The sequence below is a fragment of the Strigops habroptila genome, chromosome 8, assembly GCF_004027225.2.
Source record: "Strigops habroptila isolate Jane chromosome 8, bStrHab1.2.pri, whole genome shotgun sequence".
NCBI lineage: Eukaryota > Metazoa > Chordata > Aves > Psittaciformes > Psittacidae > Strigops > Strigops habroptila.
Window position 1 is genome coordinate 14867501 of NC_044284.2, and position 19002 is coordinate 14886502.

Here is a 19002-nt window from a genome sequence, read left to right on the forward strand (position 1 = left end):
AAATGTTTACCCAGGCTGCTTCTGTGAAGATTCCTGACCCATAAAACTAAGCGCTCTCAGGTTGAGCAAGAACATTGAGCAGATTAATAGCCAGCTATAAGACAAGAAACAGCAGCAGAAAAATTATTTTCTCAGAGAAGTTACAAGCAAAATCCCAAAGGAGACTGCACCATTCAATACATATAATGTAGCAATAAAGTTCTTTTACAAGACAACCAACTCAAAATATGACTGCAAAGCTGTGCAGATGATTCTCTTAGTTTTCCACCCTGGCACTTCGTACTATCATCCCAAGGCAAGAGATCAAGAACTTAATGGGAAATACAACCCTCAAGACAAGAGAATCATGATTTTAAAATTAGCTATTACAACATAGGAAAAAGATCTACAAAATACCATGGAAGAACTTCCTTGAAAAGTTAAACTGATTGGTCAGTTGCCCTCAAAGAGAAAGCCAGACATTTTTAGGAAAAGCATTCGAATGAAACAAACCAAAATACTTCACTACTGTAGGTCTATTGTGTGCACACTGAATACCACACAGGGCTCTGATCTCTTGTTTTGAGGGGAATACAGGCAAACTAGAAAACAAAGAGCAGAATAGCAATGCTGAGCAGAGATATGCAATGTCTTCTGTATAAGAAGAAACTTGATAAACTGTTGTTCTTCAGCTTAGGAAAAACAAAACCAAAACCTAACAGTAAGGGATACATTCTGCCCCTGGTTTATGGTTTATCAGGTCTACTAACAGTCACGTTTTTGTCTCTTCAGATGCTAAAAAGCTCCCATTCTGCTCTTCAGGAAGTTCTAGAATTTAAAGTCTACTCTATCAGACTACTAATCTGTACTTTCCTACTTTCTTGCAGAATCTTTTTTACAAGAGGTTTGAGAGTACTTAGATATCTGCACTTTCAACATGTCCTTATGATGTAATGAAGTACAGTGTTTTAACTTTGTAGGTAACAGGCTACGACAGAGCTTTCAGGCACTTAATTCCAAATAGAAAATTAACTTCTAACAGCACAAAGTCTAGTTGGAGGTCAATAACTAGCAGTGGACCTCAGCGGTCAAGACTGGCTCCAAACCTGCTCAACATGTTCATTAATGATCTGGATGATACGGCAAAGTGCACCCTCAGCAAGTTCGCTGATGACGCAAAACTGCGGGGAATGGCTGATGTTCCAAACGTTCGTGCTGCCATCCAGAGGGACTTCAATGGGCTGGAGAAACGGGCTGACGGGAACTTCATGCAGTTCAACCAGGGAAGCCCAAAGCCTGGAACCTGGGCAGTAATAACCCCATGCACCAGTACATGCTTGGTGCTTACCTTCTAAAGAACAGCTTCACAGGCCAGACCCTGGGGGTCCTGGTGGACACCAAGTTGAACATGGGCCAGCAACATGCCCTTGTGGCAAAGGCGGCAAATGGTGTCCTCCATTAAGAGGAGCGTTACCAGCAGGTGTAGGGAAGCATTCCTTCCCCTCTGCTCAGCACTGGCTGGACCATACCTGGAGTGCAGATGTCATCAATGTCATAAACATCACTGAACAACTATTTTAGTATTCCTCTCGCAATATGACTATCAGAGCTTGCTCCCCCTGAAATGCAAACCAATTGATATTCTGATGCAGGTCCAGCTCAGATCCACAAACTCAAAACCTTTCATCCCAAAAATCGAATCACAAGCATCATGCTTCATGCTGTTTACACATATAACCTTGATCTAAAAAAATAATAATGAGACAGATTATGAAAATGCTTGACAGTTCACCAAAGCTGAGAATAAACATTAGTTTCTTCTTTTGTAGAAAGTGTTCACTTGATTACAGAAGTATTGCTTTTAGGTCTGTCCTTAGTTTACCAGAGAGGAAAACGGATACCTGTAGATGAGCCATAGTACTTGACACAGTAAAACTAAAATCATATTTTATTAGTATGAATTCATAAACTGAATTCGTAGATTAGAGTAATATTCTTAAAACTGAATCAGACCTCCAAAAGTTGATTCTGTCAATCAGAAACAGGTACTAAAATACTCAGAAGATAGATGAGGAGATATGAAACCTGTTTGTAGTCAGCAAACAGCAAACATGGAAAGGTTTCTCAGAAATACAGAAACCTTAATCAGCTGTGTTCTATCTTCTTTTTAGTCAGGAAAGGAAAAAAAAAACTGTGATAATAATGGGGACCCTTTATTATATTCATAATATGAATTCAGTATTTTTATTTGTTTCAAAATTATGCATTATTTTCTCAAAATATCTGTATGGATAGTTATACATTCATCTTAACTGTTTTGTAGTGGTATAAATGCAATTAAATCCAAAGTTTCTTTGTCATCACAATGCTATGATTACAAAAACTGGAGCTAAGGAAAGCCAGTTATAGTAAATCTGCTAAATTTCACAAGCTAGAATTCACCTCAGTTTTTGCAAAATAAAAGGCACAAATTACCTTATAACCTATGTTGTTAACAATTATAAAAATTCAGATTCCAGCTTTTACTTTGGAATGGTCAGCACAGTAAATATTTTTAGGGTATAAAGAATTACCTCCTAAAAATATCAAAAAGCAATATCCGAATATTAACTCTTATCAGATAATCTTCATCGTTTATTTCACACCATCAGCACATATCCAAAGATTAAATTTCTTATGCCTCCTCTTTCTAACAAAGCTAAAGCTACTGGGAATTTCTCTTGCCTGGTTTCAACAGGTAATGGCATTAATTCATATAGTAACACTGTCAGGAGGTGTAAGAATTGAAAATCATGGAATCATAGAAAAGGTTGGGTTGGAAGGGACCTTAGAAATCATCTCGGTCCAACCCCCCTGCCATGTAAGGGGTTGAAGGTAACAGTCTGAAATAAATATGGTATTTCTGATACAATTTTGAAACACAGTGTTTAACAGCTCACCATTTCTCACGAAAACAACTGCCTTCATCTTTGCTTCCTACTCACGCTCTAACTCCAAACTCTCAAAGTGAGTGAAGCAGTAGGAAGCAAAAAATGAAAACTAATTATTTGCTATGAAATATTGGACTGATATACAATTAATTTCAAGATCACCAGAACACATTCTATGTTTACAGCTTTTGTCCCCAAGAGAAAAAATGTTTTCTACTTTCCCTCATTTTCAATTTAAGAAATGATAGCATCCACTCTTGAGTAACTGTTTAAAATAAAATAAAAGTACCTGTGGCTGAAATGGTGGAGCAGTAAGCCCCTGCATGCCTTGTGACTGTTCATCCATCCTGTCAAGTAAAAGCGTCCCTTATGTCCTGAAAAGAGAAATATGGTCATTACACTGTAATTCAATCTGTATTTATGATCAATGAACATCAGCAGAACTGAAAAATTAGCTTTCTCATTTTCATGCTTCAATCTTTGAACATTTAACTATTCCAGCCCTGCACTGTTTTGGGAAGAAAGTTCTCTTATGTTTAGCTGTTCTATAAAATGAAATAAATCACTATACACATCTGATCATCTTATTAAAAGATGAGCATTAAACTACTTGAGCCAGATATAGTTCTGTCTGATGAAAGCTGCATCACCCCATTATTCTTCAGGGGCACCAACTACCTGTTTAACTACACAGATGTCTGCTGGCCAGTACCTTTGATCCATGGGAAACAGCAGACCAGCAGTAGAGTTATCACTGCTGCATGCATATTGCTTATGTTGCATTAATTTAACTGTAGATTTTAGGGAGCATGCAACAGTAGTTCCACCTAAATAGAAAAAGCAGCTGAACGCATACACTTGGTACATTCTGACAAGCTAGCTAAGAGGGCTTTAAGATACCGTGTTAGGTGCGCAACCTCTATTCCCAACTATGAAACTGTCATACCCCATCAGTCAGATGGGAGGAGACATGTCTGCCAAGTGTGCAAGGCAGACACAGGATTTGACCAATAATAAGGGTTGCAAAACATGCCAAATCATTGCTAGAAAGGAGACACTAAAATGCAAATGCTTACAAGGCTTTTTTCTCAGCTAAGCAAATCCTTTCTTAGGCTACAGGCAATGTTACTGAGGGGGAGCAGGTGCAGCACCCAGTTTTATTGGTGCCTATGAAGGCCACCTCTGTTCAGATGAAAACAAAGTTCACCAGCACCTTCGAATGCACACAAATAAACATTTATACAAATAAAAATAATTAAAAGGTTATAAAAACCATCAACAGAAAGCAGCAAACCTTAGAAATGTTTCTCAAAGCCCATCTCAAAATATTTAAGAAACTAACAAAGAGCTTGTGTTCACCCTTGTCATTCTTACAGCATCATTGTGGTAACATGACTAATAGATAAAATAATCACAAAGCAGCTTTGCAAAGTTTCTCAATATACTGCCTTAGTGTATTAAGCAGTGGATTGGATAAACAAAATAAATTATTAGCAATCTGCTTTTACTCCCCAGTTTAAAGCAGTCACTCCATGCCATTCCAGTACCATTAGCTATTCCTAACACCAACCACAGCCTTCCTCCGGAGCAACTAAGGGTCCCCACAGCTTTGCCTTCCTACCCTTAAGACTCCTGTATAAAGCATACAGTTTGGGACTTTCTGCTGTTTTGTTTTGAGTATTAATCCAAAGACAATAGCGGTTAAAAGAGATAAAAAAAAAAAAACCCACGACAAAATTTCTGGCAGGTCAAGATGAAAAAAAAAAAACAAACAAAAACCAAAAACCAACCCAACCAAAACACACACAATTCTCAAACTGAGGTGAGAGACAGAGAAGAGGAGGCAGGAACTGCAAAGATTCCTCTCAGAACAAGCATGGTGAGAAAGGAGGAAACAGCTGGTGGAAACATGCAGCACATCACTGGCTAGGCAACCTGCTAGCCAGCCCTAGGATACCAACATTGACACTTCTTGCAAGTTCTATAACATCTCCCATATAACCTCCTCACCAAGGCAAGAAATCATAACACGCCAGCACTGGTATTAAACTGTTGTCACAAAAGTGCACCTAAGTTCACCAGTTAGATTCACAGGGGTTTATGCAATTGCAACAAGTTCTGAGGGAGGAATGCACGGCAACCTTGTGGGATGTTATCACAGAATCATAGAAAGGTTTGGGTTGGAATGAACCTTAAAGCTCATCCAGTTCCACCCCCCTGCCATGGGCAAGGACACCTTCCACTAGACCAGGTTACTCAAAATCCCATCCAACCTGGACTTGAACACTGCCAGGGATGGGGCAGCCACAGCTTCTCTGGGCAACCTCTGCCAGCACCTCACCACTCTGACGGTAAAGAATTTCTTTCTAATATCTAATCCAAATCTACCCTCTTTCAGTTTAAAGCCATTCCCCCTTGTCCTATCACTGTATCTTCTGCTAATTTCTTGCTATAGAAATCTATCACTGATAGAATGCTTTTCTGAAATGCTATTTTGAAGAGGCTTTCTAAGAATTTTAATCTTTTTGATAGCATCAATATTTCTACTGAAAATTTTACAGTGTGTTTTACTAATATGTTTATATATTGAATACTTTTGACCACGTAATGCACCAATAGATAATTCCACTGGGTCACAAACACTTGTTTCAAAATGCCCAGGCAAAACTCTTTATCCTCTATTGCAGATATTTATCCAAGATTAATGAAATCTAGGCTGAAATGTTTAGTTGATGTATGTTGATTCAGGAACTATACAATCCATTCATCTTGTCTGAATGGTCAGAGACACTGACTAGAAGCATTTGAGAATATGCGTGAGGGTTTGCTTAAATTTCAGACTAGTAAGACTAGTAAGGGAAGAAGTCCTATCATTACACCACTGCCAGTGGTTCTGCCATCTGAGCATCTTTTTATAACAAAAACAAGCAAACTGAAGAGGTAAAATGGTATTTACCATAGCAAGTATGGAAGATTTATTAACTTGTGGATTTGCTGTTGCTTTTGCAGAGGAAAGGCAAAGATCAGTATTTTCTGTCCATACATGGAAGTTCCTTTATTTTTTTTAAACTCGATTCTTTGAAGACCGTATGATAGATTCACATTTTAGAGTAATTTGGCATTTTGATCATACAAAAAGCCAAGCACGCAAAAAAATGCCAAGGATGCAAATAAATCTTTTGTACTGTTTGTCAACATAAGCAAGAATTAGATTTTGCTGCTTGAAGGCTGTTTTCACTGTGAGGCATGATTTTCACCTTGATAATAAACTCTAGAGGTCAACACATCATGGTATAATATTTATCATATTTAATTTTCAATTGAGACAATTATTATTACTCTTCCAAAGATAGTTTTCAAGTTCTAATGTATGGTGAAAAGACACTAAAAATACTGACAGAGTCATGACTTACAAAACATACAAAACACATCTAAATGTGACATGTTTATCACCTCTTCAAACAAGCAATTCGATGACCTCCTCCTGCAAATCCATCACCATGATATACTTCGGTTTATGGAAAACAGACATATCAGATGAAGTGAAAGGCAAGTCAACTACACCATCACCACCCAAAACCTCCAAAGTGCCAAACATATCTAATGTTTTTAAATGCTCTCACACTGATCACGTAGGAGGAAAGGACTCTTTGCCTTCACCACACCACTTGCAAAGATAGGAACAGTGAAAGACTCTGACTCATTTTTCTTGCAAAGACGACTTTCATCATTTTGATGATGCAAATCATTTGGATTCAGACCAACCTGTACACAATAGCAATCACGTTAGCACAAACATACACACTAAATCTTACATTCCAGTTGCGGTTGCTAACACTTTGCAGGCATGAGAAGACTTCTGGTTAACTACTAGTATTTTACATCTTTGTCTTTTTCAGTTGATCAAAACAACAGGTGGCCCCTACACATAAAGGATGCAGATGAAGTGCCTGGTGATACAGACTACATGGCCAATTTTTCAACTGAAGTTGCAATTGCATAGCAACTCTTCTAATTGACGCTATTTACTCCATGCACCAAGTCCACAAGATAGCAGAAGGGTGTCAAGTCATCAGCAGTAAGTTACACTATCAAACTGCAACTGCCTGAACAGAGAATAACACCTTTCTCTTCCTTTACACACATGCCTCACTTCCTTAGTGGCCACCAGTGAAGAGCTCTCAGCTATCTGTCCATGCATCTAAAGATCATGCAAAGATACAAAGTAGCCCAAAACAGAAGGCACATTCCTACACCCCAACACAAGCGCAGGTCCCACAGTCAGCACTCAGCTTTCCAGGTGGCTTCCACCAGCCTGCTAGAAGAGAGGTGGGACTACCCACAACTCCTCATGACATCAGAGCAGAAGACCTACTCCTGAACAGGAACCAGACCTCTCTGGTTCTATTTCACTGGAATATATTTTAAAGCAGCATTTTTAAAAGAAAATAAAGATACCTGGGAAAAACCTGCAATCCTCGGGACATTTAAAGTCTTGCAAATAAGTCTTAATAAACATGAACAAATTATTTCAGGAGGAAAAGCTTAAATGCACTACCAAAGAACAAGAAACATGCTTTTTAAACACTGGTTTCCCAGCTCAAAGTCCATAAACCATTCATATTGAAATACATTTCATGGTACTCAGGCAATAATGCTATTGTTTTAAAAGATGGCAGTTCAACAACAACAAAAATACAAAGTTTTCCAGTAAAGAACATCATTAACAGTCTCAATGATACATGGTTTCCATTAACTACATGCTACACACTTGTTTGTTGATTATGGACCTTAAGTGGGAGCATTCAATAATCCATGTCAAAGAAGGAACAGCTATACTTTTTTTAAAAGTATATACTTAAAAGAATATTCAGTGTTACAGTTCTGCTGAGTCGGAAATCTCAGTCTTCTTTTCTACAGAATACAGATGCAACTACTCCACGTAATATCTGAGTACACCGTTCACAATGTGCTGATCAGGCACACCATCACTTCAGTCAGTTGCTGTTCACAAACGACAGACTGTACTATGTTTAATTCTGGATTACACCACCAGTTAAGGCAGGTATTTTTAGTTTTTACTATAACTACTATTTTAGTTAGGTTACAGCCAAAGCCCTCCAGAGACAAATATTCATTTAACAGCCTGCACACTCCTTACTTTTTGGTGTCAGGTTAGATTCTTCAGTATCTAACACTGATTTAAAAATTACAAGTTTCAGACCCCTAAACTTTCAACTATCTTTACTAACTAAATTCAAAGATAAGGATCATCCTCAGCTGAGGAAAAAGAAAAACCACGTATATTAATACTAATTTCCATATAAGCATACAGGCTAAAGGAATACTCCCATTTGCTTGTACCACATGTTGCCCATGGCAGGAGGTTGGAACTAGATGATCTCAAAGTCCTTTCCAACCCAAACCATCTATGATTCTATGACACAGCTACCCAAAAGCACAAATTAAACCTAGGTAGAACAGTCAAACAATCACCCTGGTTGAAAATAAAAAAATAATAAAAATAAAATAAAATAGTAAAAAATAAAGCAGCTGTGCTCTGGAAACACGGGTTTAGATTTCTAAATGCCTTACTGAATACCCAAAACAATTACCCAACCCACCACACCACTGTTAATCCCAGCAGTTTATGCCAGGGAGCCCAAGCATGCTGGTCCAATTCCAGCTCAGGTCTCCATCACCTGGAGAGCCACACTGACACAACTCTCAGCTCACAGATCAAAGCCACACACCTTTTGCGAGGAGACAAACTTTAGACACAGCAATAACAGCTTGGCCCTTAACTGGATGCGAGCAGGTTAAGAAACAGCCAACCTAGTGGTTTATAAAACATACTCCCTTAACAGTCATTCTTTACCTCTTTAAGGCAAAAGGTTGGCTGCTTGGAAGGAACTGGCTTGCTGGTCAAACTTGGCCTGTGCTTTGCCAGGTCACCAGCACTGATCAGCCCTGTTCGGCATCCAGGGTGCAGGTTGCAGTTAGCAAATTTTCAAAGTGATTTTAAAAGCAGGGGCTCAGGACGCACATGCGGAAGATCCTGGATGAAGCAAGAGAATGTCAGCAGCTGTAAACCAAGCATCCCAACTTTATCATTCACGTTACATTAAATGACAGCACAGCTAAGGTTTTCCGGAGAAATAGGAAGTCAGAAGTCATGTCCAATAAAGCAAACCAATCTGGAATCCAAATCTATCATAACACTTTAACATTAAAATGTAATTTTTTTCCTGGTGCTCTGCATAAACCATTAAACAGGAGAAACAGATGTGTTTTGATGTTGTAATAGAAACATTTTACTTGGAAAATGAAAGTCACTTCAGTTTCATGAACATTATTTTTAGTGCATTCCTGAAGGCTGGGGAAGTATTTCGAAAACAACAGCCCACATACAGTACCCCAAAAGCAGCTCTCAGAATGCTGACATGTCCAAAGCCTTTCTATACTTCATGTATCTGAAGATCTCCAAAAAGCACAAGAAAACCAGTGCCCCTAGCAGTTCACCTAAAACTCTGCTCTCTTACTTCGGACTAGTTTTGTTGCAGTTTCCCCACATACCAGAATGCAACTTGAAAGATGCAAGTCAACTGGGTTGTAGTTTAAGTGCTAAAATACATTTCAAGAAGTTATTAATCCACCTTTATGCCACCTCCATTCCAAACTCGATATTTAATATGGGTATATTTAATGCAAGTGGCAAGAGATCCTAACTGGAAAAATAAAATAAAATAAATTAAAAAAAACAACCAAACCTCCCCCCCCCCCCCAAAAAAAAACCACACAAACACACACACACATTTCCAGCTAGCAAGAATAACAGCATAGACATAGTGTCTTTTCAGTAAATTATTCCTGACTAGCACAGACCAATAAAATGAAATCTGGTTAAATACAGCCACATCACAATGTCATCAATTCATAAAGTTACACACTCAAAGACAGCATTAGAAATGATGAAATAATGCTTAAACACTTTAAAAACAAAAGCAAACCAATGCCTTTCCATTAGCCATCAGGATCTGTGACTGGTCATGCTCCTACCCAGCCCACATTGTCTATTCCTCAAGAATACTAAGCTTTTTATAGGTCTGCTGTTAAATACAAATTACAAGGAACATACAATCCACAATGTAATGTTGTCAATGAAATACTACAGTGAGTTATTTAATTTAGTGTACTGCAGTGTTGTTGATTATTTAAACTACTCATTCCTTCAAAGAGCAAATGTTTGATATATGCCAAATAATTACCACACTAGCTCTTTTTTTGCACTCTGTAAATAGCTGTTAGATGTATCCATTAATAAAGTAGAACACATTTTTGTTGACACTCACTTGAACTCTGCCAAGACAATCGCGACCTTAACTCCAAGGGATAAAGCAAACTCAAGAGAGGAAGACCAAGTTAATCATTAGCACAGTAAAATATGTCACTTATCCTAATTAGCATACATACAAACATATACACACTATATATTGATGCATAATATATAAATATACACACACATACATATGACTATGCATACTCATAGAGTATGCATATATACTTGCATGTGCATACACACAGAATATTTACTATTAGCTGATAGTGGTGAAAATGAAATATTTGCTTCACATAGTCCAAAAAAAAAAAAAAAAAAAAGTCTTTTAAAATGTAAAAAAATACTCATTTGTAAAATTCTCTGCAGAAGCATCCACATAGGAGAAAAGTTGTATTTGCAACTTTTAAAGCACTGGAAGCGATTGAATATAGATGCATATACAGAAGTAGGATTAGCCTTAATTTTAGAAACAGTTTCTAAAAGCCTTTAATTTTTTAATGCACTACCAGATCCATAATCCCCATGGGATGGTAGGACATTCCTTCCCTCTGCAGGTGCCCTCTTGAATGTGGACAACACAAATTCTCAGCACTCGTTAATCTACAAGTAGCTATCATCTATCTATATGGAAATAACCAATACTGAATTTTTCAACCAACTTAGGTCCAAATTCCCTACTCATGGACGGTCCAGTCAAAGCTGCCAAAAATTGCACAGATAGCTAAGCTGGGTTAAAAGTTGATTTTAGCAAGAGCAAAAGTAGCCATACACAAATAAAAAATAGTTTTACCAAAAAAGTAGGGGAATACGCCAGGAGTTCATATGCAATTTTCTCATCCATTCATCCCAATTTATCAGGCATATTTTCATTCCAACCCTGAAAACACACATTCCAGTCACTGTTGTTCCCCAGCTACTAAGAGTTTGCTCTCTGTCAGTGCTGTCTGACTAGAAGATGGAAGTCCAAGCTCTCCTGCTTTACAAGTCTGGTTCCCTTTCTTTTCATTCACTTGCACAATTTAGGAAGTTATATTTTGTTTACTTCTCCCTCCCCATTTCAGTTATGTCACTCACGTAGATTACGTATCTTGCAAGGTGTTCCCAAAGAGTTGTACATGCACTGACTTGCCCTTTTGGGAACTGTTTGTTTGTTATTTCATACAAACTGAAGAAACAAGAACTGAAACTACTTGGGCAGCAGGTTTCTATGTTTTCATTTAACTTCTATTCACCTGGAAAGAAATTTGATAACCCATTTCTTCATACTGAATAGCCAGTTGTAAAGGACATAGGTGGATCGTAATCATGTCACAGAAATAGGTTTTGCAGGCAATTAAGTATTGAATCTAACCATGATACTATTAAGAAAGCAAATCCTCAGCCCACACCACACTCCACTTTACTACTGCCTCCGTAAGGATGTGGTTTTAAGGCAACATAAACCGATGCTGCTTCCCCTGCCTTCAGCCATGCCTTCCAGACCCTCTTCCTTCCAGTGGGGTTCCTCTGGCCACCCAGACTCCTGGTAACGTAACTGAAACCAGCTGAAAACTGACCTTTTCTTCCAGTTCAGTTCCCTGAATCATTCCATTGCAGGGACAAGGACAGATGGCAAAAGACAAAGAGGAAGACATAGCTGGGGGTAAAGCAGTCCTAACTTAAATCAGTTAAATCTATTGTCAAATTATATCTCTAACATGAAGTTATATAAGCCAACTGAATAGCTCAGTGACACCAAAGGTCTTGTGTTCTCTCCCTTTCTCTGTCAAATGATCATGCATAGCCACCTTGAACTTTTCAGACTTTTTGCTGAGCTGATTTAATCCCCTAATGCAGCCAGGTTCGTGTTCTGCAAGCACTGAGCTCAATCAGTGTGTACGGGAGAGTGCCAGAGGAAAATTAAGTAGGGGAAGTTCAAAGATGGGAAATGTAGGAAGGGGATTGTAGAAGAAAATGAACACCTTCCTTCTGGCAGCAGCACACTAGTACATTAGCTCCCCACATCTCATTTTACTTCATCCTTAGGTAGGGATGCTGACAAGTACTTAAACTCAAAATAGCTAGAGCAGGAAGGCAAGAGCCAGCGTAGAAAGAAGGCAATTTATTCAACACTAAGCCAAGAGTTTTGTCAACAAAATACTCTATGGGAAAGTAGAAATAGGAAACAAAATAAATGGAAGGAGAATAAACCAGGGTAACAAGTCAAACTGGAAAAGAAAAAGAAAGAAAGATTTTCAGAGAATGGAAGCCAAAGCATCATTTGGAAACCCTTAAAACCCCAAAAGTTTGCAACTCCAGTACACAGAGAGGGAGGATACCTTTTCTTAATGAAGGCACAGTTAAATACATATGTAAAAATAAATTACTCATAAAGGGATGCTGCAGTGATTCACTAAAAGTGTAAACAGGAATTCACACAGCTTCACACAGGAATTAAAGATCCAGGACAAATTAAAAAACAGATAAACCTGTTATTGCCAGGCACAGGGGGAAAACCACCCAGTTGGGAAGGCTCGTTGCATGCAACTGTGCCACAACCATGGCTGATAACATTCACATTGCTACATGTGTAGTAGTATACATTTAACAATAAAGTCCACATAATCCTTAAAATGTCTAAGTTATCTCAGAAACAAATGCAAGACAACACCTTGTGATATCACACAAGGTGTTAGATGCACACACACAAGCTGAAGAAAAAAAAATGTATCTATAATATGTAGTTTAAAATCTGTGCTACCCCAAAGATGATGAAAACAATGAAGCACTATACAGAATCAGAAAAGAAACACCATCTGTATTTAAGAGGCTTTCTATGATCCTCTGACTATCATTACATTCAATTCCTGAAACCATGCATGACAGTTGTGAGTAATCCAGGATCCCTGGGTCCAGAAGCAAAGCAGCTAGCAGCCAGCACACTTGCTTCAGAAGCAGGCCAACATTCAAGTTCACAGCTGTTTCTGTGTTTTACATTAAACCACCACTGGATAAAATATGCACAATCCATTCCTGGTTTTGGAGTACCCTCAATGACTAGCTATACATTAAGTGCTCTGTTTGCAGGCTGCTCGCTGCTCCTCTTCTGAAGTCCTACTTATCTCATGAACTTCACAAGCAGCCCACGTACCTAACACACAGTTCTGAATTTCAGTCAGGGCAAGTACTGGAAGTTCACTGCTGCAAAGACAACTCCTTTTTTGGATCTGCTTTCAGATGAGGATGAAAAGGGTACAGAAGAAGGGCCTCTACAGGACAGAATGCTGTGCATTTTCCCAGCACAAGTTTTTACTTACTTTAGAATCAACTTTAAGTTCACCTGTGATATTTTTGCCTTACAGCTTTCAAGGAATTAATAATTTAGTAAGTTCTATACACTGACAACAGAAGATTAAAATGAACTGAAAATGTTTGGTTCATCAACACTTCACAGCACCTAACTCAAACTTCTCCCAAAGATTTCATGACTTAATCACAGTTATGTTCCACATGCCAGACACAAACACATAGAATTATCTTCACCAGAGAAGCAACTCACTATAATAACAGTGCTTCTCTTCAGCTTTTAAAACTAACCTGACAGGAAGAATCCTTTTAACAATTACTAAAAAGGAAACGGGTGGTGATGCTGTACTTCATTTGAGAGCTAAGTTCCTTCCCATATGGCCATGAGGGGTCAAATGGTGATTAATACAGCAAATTAGTGCTCTAAAGGATGCCCTTATCACCACTTTGGTATTTTGGTTCGTTATTTTCAACTCTGTTGCAAAGCACATGGAACATAGCTAAGCTGAACAAATTCTCTGGAAATTAGTCAGTTAACTTCCATGACTATCCATAGTGTAAACCTGCATAAGATAATCCTGCCCTCCCAAGTACTGCTTCTCTGGAATCAGGAGAGGTTTTTGGATAAGCCCCAAATAATCAAAAGAATTCCCTTGGAGGTAGAAGTTATTGCAGTTTGACTTTTCCCAGGAGACTTTCCAAGGTAACATGAACTCAACCATTCAGCACAGATGTTTGGAACAATGTCAAGCTTCAGAAGGCAACAAGGCATCAATGGTGATACAACTGAACACAGGGTAGTATAAATGCAGGATACTGTACTAAGTTTATTAAACATGGAGCGGTTTTGCATGCATGAGGAAACTGCCTCACCCAGTTGTCTCTGTGGGCAAATATACTGGACTGGCTACGTTTTGTCCAACTGAACTCACCTCTGTTGCACAAAAAAGAAAGATATGGGTGGGCTCTATGGCTCTATCTTGCAATTCAAAAGATACCACAGGTCACCATAAAATGAACAACTGACTTCTTGTACTGTTTTTTGTTTGAGTTTCTCATACACTCACAGACCTTCAGATGAACTCTAAAATGTTACATTTTTTTCTTCTTTGGAAACAAGTTTCTATGGTGGGGACAAGATTCTACTTGCCTAATTCTTATAGACCCTGGAAGACACTGTGATAAGTCAATCAAAGATTTTTAGTTGGCTAGGATTCTGTGATTTGTTCTCAAATTACTTTTTCATTCCAGTGACTAATTGGTATGTTGAATACAAGAAATCTATGATAAAGGCAATATCTCTATCCTTACAGGGAAAGTCTCTAGAGTGTGCTTTGTGAAATCATCTACCCAACTATCAGATATTTATAATAGGTTCATGTTTTGAAATTAAAGAACAAGTGTTCTCAATATAGCCTTTCAGTACCAAAATGGGAAAAAACCACAAAGCTGGAGGGCTTTCTTACTTCAAAGCTGTTGGATATTGCTTGTAAGTTCCCTTATTTCCACAACATAAAACAGTTTTCCTTCCTCTGCCCAAGTTTTTCATAGCCCATGAACTAATGACTGTTTTCTACTACATTTTACCTCTCTCAAGACAGCCTGAGTCCAAAATTTCAAATAAGACATTTCTACAGCACTGCAACACTGTCTCCTAGATAGCCTTGGAAATGAAATATTCGTAAATTTCATTCTTCCTGATTTAGCAGAGCTGCAAATATCCACTTGACATCTAATCATCCAAAGTATCTACCTTGTAGATTAACATATCATTCACTATAATTTCTGCATCTCAAGATTGTAATTCAACTTTATACAGGAAACATATCCAGCTCATTTAGCAGAATCACTATGCGTGACCTTTCCTGCGAAGTGATGCTGCCACTGCAACCTGAGAAAACAGTGCTATCGCCTCAAAGGTGGCAAGAGTTTGCCATTCAGTTGGTGCAAGAAGTGAAAAAAGCTTAACAGTTTTTTCTAATACGAAGAACCAAATATTTGTGTGGTTTAATGCAAACACCCCCCATCATCTTGATTCAGAAACAGGTTTAACATCCTAAGTAGTTCTACTATTCAAGAAGTGATACTCCTGACAAAAAGCAGAGCAAAACAAAGTTCATTCCACTTGAAAAACAATATTCTGAACTTCTGAATCCTAAAGCCAAGCAGCTATAGCCCTCATGGGAACAAAACTTAATTCAGGGCCAGCACGAGTACAACCGGTGAAACGTAAAGCAAACAGAGAAGAGGGGGGTAGAAGAACCCAATAGATGGAGGCTGCCTCACTTCCAGCGTTTCCCACTAGGCCTCCTCGCAGCCCCACACAGCCACTGGCGCTGCCACCATCTAGGAGCCTCACCAACCGGTGACAGAAGGAGGGTGGTCAGAAGGAAACGCTGGAGCCCGCAAGAGGGATCCTCACGGCCAGGCACTCCCCGCCCTCAATCCGCCCGGGCGCTGCCGGTGCCCCGGCGGCTCCCCTCCGCCGTGGGTGCTGCCCGGGCGGGAGGCAGAGAAGAGCTACGGGCTCCCCGCCTGGGACGGGGCAATCTGGACTCACGCCACAGGGCCGCGGCTCCTAGTGACGGCGCTGTTTTTACCGAGCGCGGTGTGAAACCCTCCCGACGGGGCTGTCCCCCTGGGCTGCCCCGGGGAGCATCGCTGACACCGAGCTCCAAGTGACAAGAGGGCACAGGAGCACACAAGCGAACAGCGGGAAACGAGGAAAACATCGCGGAAAGAAGCTCCGCTTGCGGTATTAACCTGAAGAGCCCGGTCAGCGGCAGAGGTACTGCGGCCAGGCCGCAAGCAGCCCGAGTTGCGCCGAGGCGGCCGGGCCGCCGGTGCCGGGCAGGGTCCCCGGCCGCCCGCTCTCCTCTCGACACAGGCAGCCGCGCTCCGCAGCGGGGCGAGCCGCCACCGGCCGAAACGCCACAGCAGCCCTCAGGAACCGCACCACACCGCCCCGTGCCCCTCTGCGGCCCGCCCTGACCCTGAGGCCGCCGGGCAGGTGGCGTTACGCTGTGCGAGAAGCAGTCCCCGCCGCAGGGCCTGCCACCGCCATCCCGCTACCCCCGCGGCGCAAAAAGTTTCTGGCTTCCAGACCCGCACCGCTCCCTCCCCCTGCAGCGGGCGGAGCGGCAGCTGCCGCGCCCAATGGCACGACGAGCGAGAGCCCCAACAGCCAGTAGGAAGGGACGAGAGGCGGGACCCCCGGCAGCTGCCCGCACAGAGCAGCGGGGGGAGCCCCTCCAGCAGCGGAGGCACGGCCACCGGGACTCCCGCTCCAGCGCCGCACCGAGCCCGCCCAGTAGCCCCGCTGCCGCGCCGCTTACCGGGAAGCCTGGCTCCGCCTTCTCCTGGCACAGGGGCCCGGAACCGGCCTCCTCTCCTCCCCGGCTTCTGCGGCGCCTGAAGGGCCGGGGCGGCGCTGGCCGCGGGCGCCTAACGGGGCTCCTGGCCGGCAGCTCAGGCACCCGTAGCGGCACCGACCTCCTCTCCGCCCCCTGCTGCTCCTGCCGGGCCCGTAAACATCCCGGCATCCCCGAGGAGGGAGGCGGGGCGGCCGCCGGGCCCCGCCTCGCACCGCCGCTACCCCTTCCCGGCCGCCGGCGGAGGGTCCCACGGCGGCGGCGGCGGCTGCAGGTCCTTTTCGCTAGGCCCGCGCCCGCTGCTGCCGGGCGGTCGGACCCGCCCCAGGGGACCTGCCGAGGACGGCAGAAGTTTCCGTCCAGCACTAGGCAGCCGGGACCCCGCTGCGCTGCGCTCTGCTCCGCCCCGCGCTGCCGGGTGCCTCGTCCCGCGGGGTGCCCGGCACGGCTCTAGTGCGGCCGGGAGCTTGGCTGGCAGCCAGCTAGCGATGAGCCAGCGAGCATGCAGCTGCAGGAGCGCTGGCCAGCGTTCTCCGCCTCGGGGTGCGCGGGGGAATGTGCAGCTAGCTTGAAAACTACTCGGCTTGTAAGTGTTTTGAGACGGGCTATTCATCTGATGCGTGTTTATACTCTCGCGCACGATGGGGCCTCCACCTGCACTAGCACTGCTAGTAATACAGGAGTTGCGGAAAGCGCAGCGCGCTCCTGGCTAAACCAGAAGTGTACGAGGCAGAAGTCAAAGCTCAGGCCGCTGGAAACCAGGGACTGGCTCGTCTGCAGTTCGCTGGACAGCACAGGTGTAAGGTTTTGGCCCCACTCCGCTTTGGAAAACAGCGTGTCAAACAACATACTTTTCATTTTGTATGTAAACTGTGATACTCAGCAAAACATTGATGAGTATATCAACTGGAAGTGGCTCAAACACGGTTTTGCTATACTTTGAGAAATAAAAGTAACGGGAACAAAAAGACCCAACTCGATGAGTCCTGTCCCACCAGCTTCTACTCTTGCAACAGCACAGGTTTTAAGTAGATAAAAAATACTGAATTCCAGACTACTACTCTTTTTCAGGTTCCTGAAAGCTTAGCCTGTTTCAGGATGAGGAAAAGCAATTCCCTTCACAGAACGGAGATCTTAAGAACCAACAGTGGGGGAAAAGTGTTGAAAGCTAACCACAGTTTCCCCAGTAAGGTTATAGATTATTACAATCAAATGGCTTCTGGCTCCAGGGTGGAAACCCTCTGTAAAAGAGATCTCTGGCACTCCAGTGAGATAACATTGTTTAAAGTAATTTAAAACTACCTTGAATCAGGTGCAAGTTATTTTTTCCAAAGCAAAGTCTCACAAGGGTTGGGTCGGGTTTTTTGTTTCCCTTTGTAACAGGTAAAATTATACCTATGTGTCTTGTAGAAGAAATAGGAAAAGGGTCAGTATGTCTGGGAAAAGTCTATTCACCTCCCTCTGTACAAAATTGTACTGTCTGCTTTTGAGGTAAACTTTTCAGCATTGAGAAATCTGCAGTGTATTCACTCATACAAAGCCTAACAAAGTTTGAAAGAAATTCAACTTTGGTGGCTCATTTCTCTGACATTAACGCATTTATTAATCGTTCTGCACATTTCCTCTTTATTAACATTGGGTTATTTGATGTCATTAGCCAAATACAGTGATAAGGTGACCGCTCTGCCTGTGAAATAAGACATACCCTATAATCTTCCCTTTTGAAGTGCATTTTGTATTTCTTGAAAAGTTACAGCCCCAAAGAATAAATTGGAATTACAATTAAGAGATTTTTTTTGTTGTTGTTTTTTTCATGGATGAACTGTCTTGCAAAAACAGTTTCTCAAACAAGAATTGCCTGGATTGTTTTCTTGTAAAAAGTGCAATACTTTAGGTTACCCCATATACCAAAGAGTGAAAACTTGATAGATCTACTATATAATGTTAAGAAGTTACTAAAAAGAATCACAATCAGCAATTCCACTAAATGTTTTACATCTTCAAAGTCCCTTTAGCCCCAACCTGAAATGTTGTTGTGTGGGACAGTCATGTATTTGCAAAACCTCTATTGGAAAAAGGAGGGATCATTATGTGGTGA

General features: G+C 41.5%; 1 protein-coding gene across 3 annotated transcripts in view; it reads right to left on the bottom strand.

The window, feature by feature from the left end:
* Positions 1 to 17074, bottom strand: part of NEK7 (NIMA related kinase 7) — a 73048-nt gene extending 55974 nt beyond the window's left edge. Inside the window, exons 1-3 of one of the 3 annotated variants that reach the window (XM_030493739.1) lie at positions 10262 to 10314; positions 8788 to 8967; positions 3199 to 3283 (exon numbers count right to left, since the gene is read on the bottom strand). In XM_030493739.1, the coding sequence (XP_030349599.1) occupies positions 3199 to 3255 (57 nt within the window). In that variant the 5' untranslated portion in view covers positions 3256 to 3283; positions 8788 to 8967; positions 10262 to 10314. Of the gene's footprint in view, positions 1 to 3198; positions 3284 to 8787; positions 8968 to 10261; positions 10315 to 16296; positions 16372 to 16868 lie in introns of those variants that run through there. The other 2 variants (XM_030493738.1, XM_030493740.1) reach the window with 2 other exon arrangements.
* Between the last annotated feature and the right edge of the window lie 1928 nt (positions 17075 to 19002).